This window comes from Onychomys torridus, chromosome 16 (genome assembly GCF_903995425.1).
Source record: "Onychomys torridus chromosome 16, mOncTor1.1, whole genome shotgun sequence".
Classification (NCBI taxonomy): Eukaryota; Metazoa; Chordata; class Mammalia; order Rodentia; family Cricetidae; genus Onychomys; species Onychomys torridus.
The window spans coordinates 6,409,264-6,422,302 of NC_050458.1; the positions used below are offsets into that span (position 1 = coordinate 6,409,264).

The 13,039-nt window shown below is 44.2% G+C and overlaps 1 protein-coding gene across 6 annotated transcripts in view; it reads left to right on the forward strand.

Annotated features, from left to right (window-relative positions):
• The first annotated feature begins 762 nt into the window (after positions 1 to 762).
• The window catches only part of Fzd6 (frizzled class receptor 6), a 36,889-nt gene continuing 24,612 nt past the window's right edge, over positions 763 to 13,039 (forward strand). Inside the window, exons 1-2 of one of the 6 annotated variants that reach the window (XM_036208622.1) lie at positions 763 to 1,150; positions 1,725 to 2,064. In XM_036208622.1, coding sequence (XP_036064515.1) covers positions 1,888 to 2,064 — 177 coding nt within the window. In that variant the 5' untranslated portion in view covers positions 763 to 1,150; positions 1,725 to 1,887. The remainder of the gene's footprint in view (positions 1,151 to 1,724; positions 2,065 to 13,039) is intronic. The other 5 variants (XM_036208620.1, XM_036208623.1, XM_036208621.1 and 2 more) reach the window with 5 other exon arrangements.

The following is a 13,039-nucleotide window of genomic DNA, read 5'->3' on the forward strand; positions in this document are numbered from 1 at the left end:
TCTTAAATCCTGGTTATTCAGTGGTGTCCTTTATTCCAGATGCTGAAATGCGACATTTTTCTATAGCACAGCAATTCAGCTAATAGCAGCCCCAAGTTATTTTACAGGCTGGAAATGTAGTTAATCATAGCAGGCATTCTTTTACTAGTATGCACAAAGCCCTGGGTTCCCTCCCCATTAGGGGCAGCAACAACAACAAAAGTCATTTTGCATTTGTCAAAGCGTTTCTTCAAGTGAGTTTGGACCTCACCTCAGAGTCCTGCAGATTAGATTTAAATGGATGTGAAAGACTAAAATTAAGTAACCATCGGTGTACCCAGTTATCCTGTCTACATAGGGAGGGCTCTCAACACTCCCAGTCCCTTCTAGGGATAAATTAATTTATCCGAAGTGCTGGTGGCAGAGCTGGTACTAAACACCGCGTTGACTAAAGCAGTCGAGTTTCCGGGGCTTTTCCCGGCAGGAAAGCTGTGGAACCCGCCGGGGCTGCAATTGCACCGGCACCTGCCTTTCCGGGTGGCTGCCAGACTGCCGGAGTTCAGGGGCGTTTAAGGCAAGTTCCCCGGGAAAGCGACACCCGGGCCAACTCCGGTCTCCGCAACAAGTCGCCGGGGAGCCGCCCCACGCGGTGGAACGGGAAGTGGGTTCGGAGCGGGGCTTGGGGTCAGCGCTGCGGCTGCGGGCTGGCCGGGGTGGCGGGGACCGGCCCGGGCGGCGGGCGAGCGGGGCGGGGCGGGGCGGGGCGGGGCGGGGCCGGTCCCGCCGCCGCTGCTGCCTCCGCCGCCGCCGCGAGCCCCAACCTGCCCGGCCGACCTGGCGGCGCAGTCTCGCGGGATCGCCCAGCTCTCGCTCCCCGCGCGGCCCCGGAGGCGGTCGAGGCCCGGAGGCTGCCCCCCTCCCCACCCCACTTCACCCCGCCCGGGTCGCGTGAGGTGGCGGGGCCGCGCGACGCCGAGGGAGAGCCGCCCGAGGTGAGGCGCTCCGGGCCCGACGGGGCGAGCGGGCGAGCGGCGGCTGGCGCCGCAGGTGCGTCCCCTCCGGTCCCCGCAGGCCCCGGGACGCCGCTGCTCCGCTGCAGGCCGGGGACAGGTGCCCGGGCACGGGGCAGCGGGTTCAGGGGAGTCCCCACCCCGGGAGCTGCCGACGGAAGGTTTGCACTGGGTGGAAGGCGGCGTGGGGAGGGCACGGGGTGGGCGCACCGCAGGGACCGCGCCGAGGTGAACCAGCCCAAGGGGATGGGTGGCATTGTGGAGTCTCCACCCTTCCTCGGGGACCCGGGTCAACCCCGCCAGGCAGATGGGCCTTTTGGGGAAACAGGAAAAGCGTATCCGCAGAAGACTGCTATTGCAGGGTGCTGAGTTGAAGAGCTCTGGGGCTTAGGGCTGCCACTGGGCTTCAGTTTCCCCCATACAGCGAGATGACCGAGTCTGCACGCCTCTCTGCCTTACTTCTAACCACCCACGTCCCCTTTCTCACCTCCAACCTGCTCATCCCACGTCTCTTGCCCGGCGTTTCATCCTAAACCTCCCAACAGCACTTCTCCAGAATTGAAGCCTCCTTAGCGAAATGATAACATTCCATGCCAAGGCAGGTGGGAACGGAGCTTGCGAGGGTGGAAATTTCCCGTCATTTCCCCCAGCGTCGGTCACCTAGAATGAAGTTTGGCGTAAATTTCAGTGTGTGGCAAATGTGGCTGATAACACACTTGGGGGTTGTTTTTACAGCAGTTGACCCAGAACTCATTTTCAGGAAACGGCTTCCTTCAGAATGGTCAAAATAATGGAATGAGGCATTTGGACGTTTTCTCTCTGAGCGAGAGTCTTCTGATGATGCAGGGAGTTGAAGATTTAATCCAAGCCATGTGGTAAAGTCGGGGATCTGAAGAAAATGGAAATGCCCCCGTTTCTGTGGCTGTGCCTTTTCCTACCCATGGTAAGAGGACACAGCCTGTTCACCTGTGAGCCGATCACTGTGCCCAGATGTATGAAAATGGCCTACAACATGACCTTCTTCCCTAACCTGATGGGCCATTACGACCAGGGAATCGCCGCTGAGAAAATGGAGGTCAGTGGTTCTTAGGCCTTTATCGAAAATTGCTTTATACATAGGTTTTTTTTTTTTCCAACTATTATTTTATCTTTTCTTTTTTTTAAAAAAACAAATCATGTTTTTAAAATTGCTTTTGAAAATTGAATCCCACCCCACTGTCATATTTTGTGTACAATTGGGGCTTCAAGTTAATTCGCTTAAAAGAAAGTTAGTTCACAATAAACAGTGATTACAGATGATTAAAATAGTTTGCTTTTCTGAGTTTTGAATGGTTGCGTCTCTAAAATGGTGAATTCTTTTAATGGTTAACTGAGTGTATAATCTGTATTGCTTGAGCTAAAACTGAAGAAATTTGCGTGTCTTTTAAAAAGTACTTGCCATTTGGTTTAGTTTTTTCCAAAGCAAATAAATTATTGGGACGCTTTGGCATTAAAGATAATGTTTTACTGAAAAGTGACTTTTTCAGGCACGGCATTTGAGTATGTGCTTTTTGGGTTGTTTTTTTTTTTTTTTTTCCTTCCTTAAGTTCCTTGTGAGAAGAAACCCTACTGGTCATGGTTAAGAACACAGTGACAGGAAAGATGGCCTTAGGTGCCTCAGTTACCTGCCTGTCTCTGGTTTAGAGATATGCAGATGTCTCAGGAGGTGTGGGAAGAAAGAGCTACCTGTGGAGGCAGGAACCTGCCCTGCCACACAGATCTGTGAGGTTGATAAGTTTCATGAAGGAAAAAAGAGACAAGTGTGTTGTTTTTGTAATCTCTCTGGAAAAGCTGAAGGCAGTAAAGGGTTTTCCTCAGGCTGTCTCTGAGAGACGGACCCCTAGAAATGTCATCTAGATAGGACTTTTTGAAGTGGCTGCGTTTTGCTCTTGCAGCTTTGAAGGTCTTCCATTGTTATCTGATTGCCTCATTCCAGAGTCCTGTCTGGGTAGGACACTTTTTAAATACTAAGATAGCATTTTAAAAGATTTACAAGTTACAGTATTGTGATCTTTCAGGGGTTTCCAAACCGATGCTAACTCTCCTTCCCGTTCGCCAGATGTGGAGGGGTCGCTGAGGACTGATTGCTGCCCCTCCCAAATGCATCCTCAAAACATCTCAAATGTTCTCCCACTCAGCTACATTCTCCACCCTGTGAGGTGTTCTTTTGAACACTCCCCAAAGGACTCGGGGACACTTCCATTGGTTAATCAGAGCCATGAGTGTGTAGTGGGAATACCATCAAGCGATAATTACAGCCTTTGTTCTTGCTTTCTCTGATGATAATGTTTTACAACCCATTTTTCAGTGAGTTGTTTCAAGCCTTTATTTTAATCTGGCTTCTTCTCTGTGTTTAGCTATGTACATTTTAAGTCTGAATGCTGACAGTGACTTATAAATTCCTAACATTTACCCTGAGTTCTTTCATGTTGGATGCCAGGGAAGGCCAGAAGGACACACTGCTATTTTAAAGGCCTTTTGAAGACAGTAACAAGTGGTTTCTGTTACATGCACTTTTATAAAAACAAGTGTTTGTTTTCTACCTTAAAAAGTTGTTGTTTTCCTCACCTAACTTCTTTCCCAGATAGTTTTAGTCTGGACCGCCTCAAGAAGGGTTTTTGCTCTTTATTCGAGTACTGACATTATGGTCTCTTCCTGTATGCTCTCCACAATACCAAGCATTCCTGGCTTTGGGGCTGTCCAGGTTTCCTGTTACATTTCCAGTGAATTAGTTTTAAGATATGGACTGAAGAATTTCATGGTAGCCTCTTGTTCCTTCCTTCTTTTCTCACCTTTTTGCAAAGACTTTATTTTGAGACAGAATCTTGCTTCGTTGCCCAGTCTGGTCTTGAACCGTCTCTGTAGGCCAGGCAGGCCTTAAACTTAAAAACCCTGCTCCCTTCTCCTCCCAGTGGCAGAGGTTAGAAGTCTGCCACTAGGACAGGGTTTCTTTTGTTTTTAGTGAACAGGGTGTTCTTGTGTTTTCCACACTGGCCTAGAACTTGCTGTCTATCCTGGGCTGGTTTTGAGTTCGTGATCCTCCTGCCTCCATGTTCTGAATTCTGGGATATAGGCACTTATCACCATGCCTACCTCAGATGTACTTTCTTAGCTCCCAAGAATTCCATGTTCAGTTAAGAGATCTATTTTATTTCTCTCTTTTAAAAATTAATTTATTATTATATGTGTGTATATGCACGGTGTATATATATATTACATTTTTAGTAATATGTTACCTAGGCTGTATCTTACTCACTTTCCATGTGAATTACTTATATATTTGTGTGTGGCATGAAGAGGCCAGACAGAGGAGTATATTGGGTGTCTTTATTGCTTCCTATCATATTGTCTTGAGATACGGTCTGTGACTGTACTGGAATCTTAATATTTTGGTTAGGCTGTCTGGCCAGCAGGCCTTTGGGATCTACCTGTCTCTGCCCCTATTGCTGGCATTACAGGCATGTACAGCCATGCTCAGCTTTTTATTTGGGTGCTGGGAATTAGAACTTAGGTTTCCATGCTCGCAACTCTTACTGCTTGTGGTGGTTTGAAAGAGAAAGGTTTTTTTGTTTGTTTGTTTGTTTGTTTGTTTGTTTTTTAAGAGATAGGCTTATATGTGTGAATACTTGGTCCCCAGTTGGTAAAACTATTTGGGAAGGATTAGGAGGTGTGGCCTTGCTTGGAGGAGGTATGTCACTGTGGGTGGGCTTTGAGGTTTCAGAAAACTGGCACCTTTCTCAGTATCTCGTGGATCAGTATGTTGGCTCTCAGCTACTGCCTTGCCTGCCTGCCTGTCATCATGCTCCCACCATAATGGTCATGGACTCTAACCTCTAACCATTAGCCCCAAATAAACTGTTTCTTCTATTAGTTGCCTTGGTCATGGTGTTTTATCACAGCAATAAAAAAATATCTAAGACACTCCTTGCGCCATCTCGCCAGACTCTGAATGTGAATTAAAATATTTTTCATGGCCCGGCAGTGGTGGTGCAAGCCTTTAATCCCAGGACTTGGGAGGCAGAGCCAGGCGGATCTCTGTGAGATCGAGGCCAGCCTGGTCTACAGAGCGAGATCCAGGACAGGCACCAAAACTACACAGAGAAACCCTGTAAAAAAAATTTATTAAAAAAAAATTACTATTTTTGAACTATGTGTATGTGCATATGTTTGTGTGAAAGTATTGCATGTGAGGGTAGGTACCCCCAGAGACCAGAAGAAGACATCAGATCCCCTGGAGTTGGAATTACAGGCAGTGGTGAGCTACTAGCCATGGGTCCTGGGAACTGAGCTGCGGTCCTCTAGGAGAGGCAGTAAACACTTTTTACTACTGAGCTATCTCTCCAGCTCCACCCTACCCCATCATGTAGATTTTGTTGTTGTTTTTGACACTACATGGCTTTTTCTGTTTTAGAACTTGCTATGTTGACCAGGCTAGCCTCTAACTCATAGAGATCCACCCACCTCTGCCTCTGGAGTGCTGGTATTGAAGGCGTGGACCACCATACCCCACTCTATATGAAATTTTAGTCAAATTTATCACAAGTCAAAATGATCTTACAGGGATATCATGGCTCTTCAATTTTGCTTCAGAAATTGCTTGAAATAAGAGATTTCAGTTTTTCTTCCTCATTTTATTAGCTAAGCATAAAATGATGTGTATTTCAAAGAGTTAAGTTATGACTCTGAATAGTAACTTGGCTTTGTAATAAAAGGATGTTGTGCAATTAAACTCTCCCTGGTGGGAAAACAAATGGCGGTTGGTTTTCCATTATGCTTCTCTTGTTTTCTATCAAGAGCATCGTTTCAGAACTTAGGAGGTTGACATCCTGTGAGAAGCTGATTTCATACGCTAGGACTGAGGTTGGTCTAGGGAAAATGGAAACAGGAATATTGTATTATTCTTTGTTGAAGTCCAGTGTGAAGCCGAGTCATGTGTTGTGTTTAGACCAGCATGTGGCCATTCTGCTTTTAAACAGTTTAAAGGAAGTAAGCCACAAAAAACCATCCTTTCAATTTGTTAGTATGTACTATTAAAGTGTCGATATTCAATTAAAAATAAAAAGAATGCACAGATACTGGATCAACAGACTTCTAGGAAAAAAATGTTTCTGTGTAGAGGGACTTTTTCAGACTTTTGCTTTTTTGTGCTTTTAGAGGAATCCAGTGGACTCTGTCCTGATATCATTTACCACCTTCCTTCATTCTTATACCCAAGTCTGTAAAGGAGAGCAGATGTTTAGTGTGGCCCCACTACTTTGCTTTAGGGTGTACGAGGTAAAACAACTGTGGCTCTCCCTCGAGTACTATAGGGTCATAGAGGGGAAATAAATAAACACCTGAGAGTTTCTCTGTCAGAAGTGTCGTAGCTGCTGTTTTAAGCAGAGACCCACAGCTCACCTTCCTTGGGATGTTGTAGACACAGGGAAAGTCCCCCGACTGCTTCTGGGTTTACTGAGTAAGGGTAGACCCAGTGTGAACAGAAGGCTCGGTGACTAGGCACAGAGCTCCTTTTTGTTTCTTGGCCCCCTGAGCCTAGGCTGCTGTCAGTCATGCCTCTGAAGAGCCCGTGCACAAAGGGAAGACTATGGTGATTATTTTCTTTCCTTGAGAATGGAGAATGCAGGTAATAATATGTTTTATTTCTCCATTTTGTGTATTTATAATGTATTCGTTAATATTTATTGATTATATACCTGAATGCATGGTTTTCTCAGAATTAGCTTTCCATGTTGGATATTACCTCTCCAATATCAGCCAGTAGTATGTACATTTTTCCAGTTTTCCAAAGGAAATACATTAAATGGTATAATGCTCCCTGCCAAGAAATATTTTTCAGATCCGTATGGAAACATTATGCATTTTTAATTTCTATTGTTTTAAAGCTTCACTTTACAATTTTTAAAGAAGCTGACTAGCCTGAGATTGAACTCTTTGATAAAAGCAAGTAAAGCATTTGTAACACAGCAATACGTAATAGATTGATTGTCTTAAAGAATTCACTCTAGGCCAGGCATGCTGGTACACACCTTTAATACTAGCACAGGGGATGCAGAAGCAGGAGGATTTGAGTTCGAGGTCAGCCTGGTCTACAAATCAAGTTCCAGGACAGCCAGAGCTACACAGAGAAACCCTGTCTCGAAAAACAAACAAAACAAACCACAAGAATTTTCTGTGACTTTTATAACCACCTTGACAGTGTTTCCATTTAATTAGCATTTTGGGACCTTCAAGAGTCCATTGTTCCTTTTCTCACTAAGGTCTGTCACTTTCTTTATCAGTCTCTCTGCAGATTTCTTGATTGTCCCTCAGTTCCCATCACCATCCCTAGACATCAGCTTTCTTTCTGGCGCCCTTTAAAGCAGAAGTGAAGCCTTCTTCATTCTGTGGGCGCTCCGAGTGTGACCAGGAGTAGAGAGCATACCTTCTGAAATGAAGATCAGATGCTTGGCTGCTGCCAACAGGATGCTGATCCGTGCGTCAGTAAAAGGACAAGGTATTCTTCAGCACTGACCGCGACAGCCAGGCAAAGCAGTGCCTCAGGACTGCCTGCCTAGGCTTCAAGGAAGTCAGACACTTCCTTTCGCTAGGCACCTCAGTTAAAACTTCTAGCCCACACTGTTCAGAACTTCTAGTACTGAACTCCAGGCCCTTTCCTTGTATACTTCACGGTGACTAGCAGGTATCCATCCATTCAACAAATTGAGTACATAGATCAGTAAATAACCAGAGACACCAGTCATACAATAATAAATCAGAGTGATCTCTGTGCTCTCATGGAGCATCAAAGAAATATAAAACAATCTACCTGGTTTTGTCTTACTATTTTCCATTATAGTTTTCAGTAAAGGTTTATATTCTTAGATTGCTTTCTGCCCACAGCTGCTCATTAAGCAAAATACACATTTAGAACTATTTTATTTTATTTTGGTTTTTCGAGACAGGGTTTCTCTGGCCTGGAACTTTGTAGACCAGGCTGGCCTCGAACTCACAGAGATCCACCTGCCTCTGCCTCCCGAGTGCTGGGATTAAAGGCATGCGCCACCACCGCCCGGCTAGAACTATTTTAATATTATTTTGATCTGATCATTGATTCATTTCTGTTATATGATTTTGATTATTTGCACTCTGTTTTTTTGTTGTTGTTGTTTTGTTTTTGTTTTTGTTTTTGTTTTTTGCCAGAGCTGAGGACTGAACCAAGGGCCTTGCACTTGCTAGGCAAGCACTCTACCACTGAGCTAAATCCCCAACCCAATTATTTGCACTCTGTAAAGGGGCTTCCTTGGGTTTTTTTCTCTCTCTTCCTAAGATAAGGCATCTGGACTAGTGAGGCAGGAAGGAATTGACTAGTATAGTGGTGAGCAACTTATTTAACAGACAGATGAGAAGTGGAGCCCAAGCTCCAATAAAATAAGCTTCACCCGAGTCGCTGGTGGAGGAGGAGTCTACCAGAAGAACTGCACATCGAGTTCATTGAGGGCAGATGCTTACTGGAAGGCTTACCTGACAGTACATAGCTGCGTGGTCCATCTGGATGTAGTGCCATATTAAGGGCCTACGACTCTTTGCTTCTCTGCTTTTGGCATCTTGACCACTCAGCAATAGCCAGGTCAACCTCAAGAGGAAGTCATACTATTGAATTTAGATACCCCTGCCTGCCACTATGACCCCGTTGTTCCAGAGCCTGACAATCAAATCTTGAAATAATGAGAAAAAACAAAACAAAACAAAGACCCGATTCTCATCCAGAGTGGATATTTAGTCTACATGGCTAAGAGTTTCCTCTGCATTGAAACCTTTTGGCTTCTATTCACACACTGTCAAACCACTGGATATTATAGGTTCCTTTTGGAAAAATGTGCTTACATACTGCTTTTCCAGATTTCTAGTCACAAGTTCTCCTATCTTCCTCTTTAAAATAACTATGTGGGGCCAGCGAGAGGGCTCAGCAAGTAAAGGTGACTGCCACTCAGCCTGATCAGAGCGGGTCCCTGGGACCTACATGGTACAAGGAGAAAACCAACTCAGAAGTTGTCCTCTGGCCTCCACATGTGCGCAGTGGCATTTGTCTCACACACACACACACACACACACACACACACACACACACGCTAAATTAAAACAAATTCTCTTTTAAAACTACCCCTATCTGGTTATGCTATTCGTCATTCTGTTACTGTACCTTCTCCCCTCAGACTACCTTCGGTAATATGGATAAGACACAACAGTTAAAATTCTCTTTACTTAGGGCTCTGTCGGATATAGTAGTTCACTCTTGGCTGGGCCGGCTTGTCTCTGGCAGGGAAATTGAGATGCAGACTGAAGAACTGACTTAAGGCAGTGGTTCTCATCTGAAGAGGTTATCAATAGATCTCTGGTCCCAACCCCAGTTCCCTAATCAGTAGATCTGAGATGGATGGCAAATCTGCATTTCTAAGAAGTTCATGGGAGTTGCTGGTGCCATTGATCTACTCTTTGAGAATTCCTTTCTAAGGCAAGTTAGCCTGGATGCACCACTGGCCCTCCCTTCTGTATGTGCTCAAGAGCACTGGCCAGGTTAGAGCTGCATACAAGTACCATGGCAACCCTGATTTGTTGTAGTGAGGAAACTACATCAGGAAAAGAACCTTACCCATGCACTTAGGGTTGCTTAAGATAACTTACTAAGAACACATCTAGTTTCACTAGGATGTTAAAATGGGCAAGTAGTAGGAAATACTAGTTTTATGGTGTCACTAATCTCAGAAAGCCCTATTGATCTACATTATTGATTTTTTTCTTTTAATTTTCTATCACGATAGAGAAAAGACCTCTTACTAGCTTGTGTTTGGCTCTTCTTCCCATGGTATTGTTTGTAGAAAACCAAGATATTGATTGTACTTTTGCTAGATACAGCTATTTAAGGCATACACATAGAGGTTTTACAGGTGACAGTGGGCTGGCTTTGTCCAGCCTTCAAAAACCCTGTTTCAGAAGCTACCATGCCAAATCTAGATTCTCTGAGAAACAAGCCCATATTATTGTTGTTACTTTTTGGCTCTTTTGGGAGCCCACCACCCAGCTCCCAAATAAACCACACAAAGTCTTATTCTTATTTATGAATGCCCAGCCTTACCTTGGCTTGTTTCTAGACAGCTTTTCTTAACTTAAATTACCCTATCTACCTTTTGCCTCTAAGCTTTTATCTTACTCTATTCTATATACCTTTCTTTACTTCTTTCTCTGTGGCTGGCTGTGTAGCTGGGTGGCTGTTCCCTGGAGTCCTCCTCTCCTCCTTTTTTCATTCTTTGATCTTTCTCCTCCCAGATTTCTCCTCCTATTTATCCTCTCTACCTGCCAGCCCCACCTACCATTCCTTTCTCCTGCCTTGCTATTGGCCATTCAGCTCTTTATCAGACCTTCGGTGTTCTAGGCAGGCAAAGTAAAACAACTTCACAGAGTTAAACAAATGCAACATAAAAGAATGCAACATCTTTGCATCATTTAACAAATGTTCCACAGCATAAACAAATGTAACACTTCTTCAATTAATATTCCACAACACATATTGGTATATAAAATTGTGTTCCTTTTTTCTACCTTTCTCTGGACCCTCAGAGGTAAACAGTGTTTTGCAACTAATTTTAGCTTTTTGTTTTCAGATTTTGTTTTGATTTGACCCTCACAGATTATGCCAGAGTGGAACTCTTGGTTGAAGCATTAAAGAGTGATGGGGATGGAGCAGAGGCAGTTTACTTTCTTCTTACAAAGTAAAACTTGCCAAGAAAGAAGATCGTACCTCAGAGGCTGTGGGTTTAGAGTACTGCATGGAAAGCAGTCTGGCCTTGTCACCATCCTCATTGGAACTCTGGGTCTCACTGCTTCCTAACCCTATCACTATGTGATTTCTGTGAAAGAAAGGCACACCCAACTGACAGAACTTGACACCCTGCAGGATCAACTGTGTATTCCGTTTCCAGCCTCTTCAGCTCTCAGTACTTTATTAGTTTCGTGTTTAGAGTCAAGAAATGAGAGTGCTATCCTGCTGTTCTCTAACTAAACGCGCCCTTAGAGCCTGTACTCCACACCACCATCTTCATGGTCTTCATTCCGATGTTTAGTTCTCTGATGGCAACTAGTCCGTTGATTCAGAAAGATCTAATATCTTTCCTCCATCGGATGGATCTTTCTCAGGTGACTCAGGATCCAAGAGATTGCAAGACTAATTCGGTTTGTCATTTATGCCCCATATGTTGCCAGATTTTCATCTCTAAATGGTAATAGGATGCTTACTGCTTTTGGCCTCCAGTTAGGCTGGAAAATCATTTCTAGAATTTGTTCCATTTACTGAGATCATTTATAGTCCATTCTTTGCGGAATTTCCATTCTAGTTAGTCATTTTGGCTGGTTTTAGGGGGGAAAATGGATGGAGCTTCAACACCGTATAGATTCCATGAGGCTGCTGGCAAGTCAGATTCAGATTTTTGGGGTCAGGGAGCGAAAGGAGCCAGAACATAGGTAAGATCATGCCAGAGGATGTTTGTCACCATGCCAGGCTTTTGGCACGACAGCGATGGTTGATCTCACCTCATCTGTTCCTCTCTTTTGCCCAGTTCCTTCCCAAGAGTCATAGACCTAAGGCACCCAAATGGCCAGGCCTGTGAGTTTGTTGCCAGAATGCCTCTCTGCACCCTCCTTAGCTTCCCTAACATCTCCCCTGCTTTGAGGTCCCCAGAGTGGAGCTGCTGAATAGTTGGAGAGTAAGTGTGGAGACTAGAGCTCATGCTAGACAGAGTTGCCTACCAAAAGCCCATGTAGTTGTTTCAGAGTTTAGCTTTGCTGCTCATGTCTCTGTTGCTTTTCATAAACTCTTGAGCTATCATGAATGTCCTTAGAGGTCATCTAGGAATCTTCTCTCATTTCACTCTGAGAATACCTTGAGACTCAGAGACAGAAAATTGTCCAGGAAGGTGACAACAGGTAGTTAAACAGTATGTAGAATTTAGTAAGAATTAAAGTACTGGTAGTATATCCTATCTGTTAAAAGATCATATAAAGCAGTCCTCTGTTCTTGTTCTCAGAAGGCTTTATTTTATTTTAGCTGGTTTTATTTTTGTTTTTTCAGAACGGAATAGAGGTGAATTCCCTTTCGCTTGCCCTCTCCTTCCTGGTTTCTGCCAGTGTTAATAGTAGCAGCTCTGTCCAGGGTTTCAGCTGAGGATTGTACTTTTCATTTCTCTGAGCGTTAAAACTTCAGTTATCAGGACTACTTATGTATTTCTTGGTTTTTTGAGCCAGGGTTTCTCTGTGTAGCCCTGGTTGTCCCAGAACTCTCTTTGTAGACCAGGCTGGCCTCAAACTCACAGAGATCTGCCTGCCTCTGCCTCTCAAGTGTTCTCAGGTTAAAGGTGTGTGCCACCACTGCTCAGCTGGACTGTTTTAATTGTTATTAAATGCTAGACCCTCAGAAGTATCGGTGATACTCTTTGTTACTGTGTGACTTTCTTTAAGAATGCAGTAGAGAAATGAAAAATGCATGAGAGAGACCATGAAGACACAGGATGGCTGGCAGAGATGGGTATTTCACCAAGCAGGAAAAACAAATTAACGAGGCTGTGGAGTTTGACTGTTTCCTCAGTTCAGAAGTTTACATGGCACTTCCTGTGCAAGTACACATAATTACAGCATGGAATTCAGAGTATAAAACTGAAGGACATGTGGAATATCACAGGTCAGGTTTTTAGTATTTGCATCTAAAGGTTTGGTTTCCAAAAATGGAGCATGAAAAATGTTGATTCCTAATGAGATTTTTACTTCAAAAGCCTGAGAAAATACTCTCATCCTGTTCATGCTGTCAAGTGACTGCTCTGTTGAGTTCACTAGCAGGCTGACCCATTGTTTGAAGTAGTGCTTGTTTCTAAATTATTTGTTCCAAAATTACCTGTGCACATTCAGGAAGTCTGCACAATATTTGTAGTGATAAACATAACTTGAGGTTTTTGATGTGTGACCTATGAATTTGTGTTGTTGTAGAT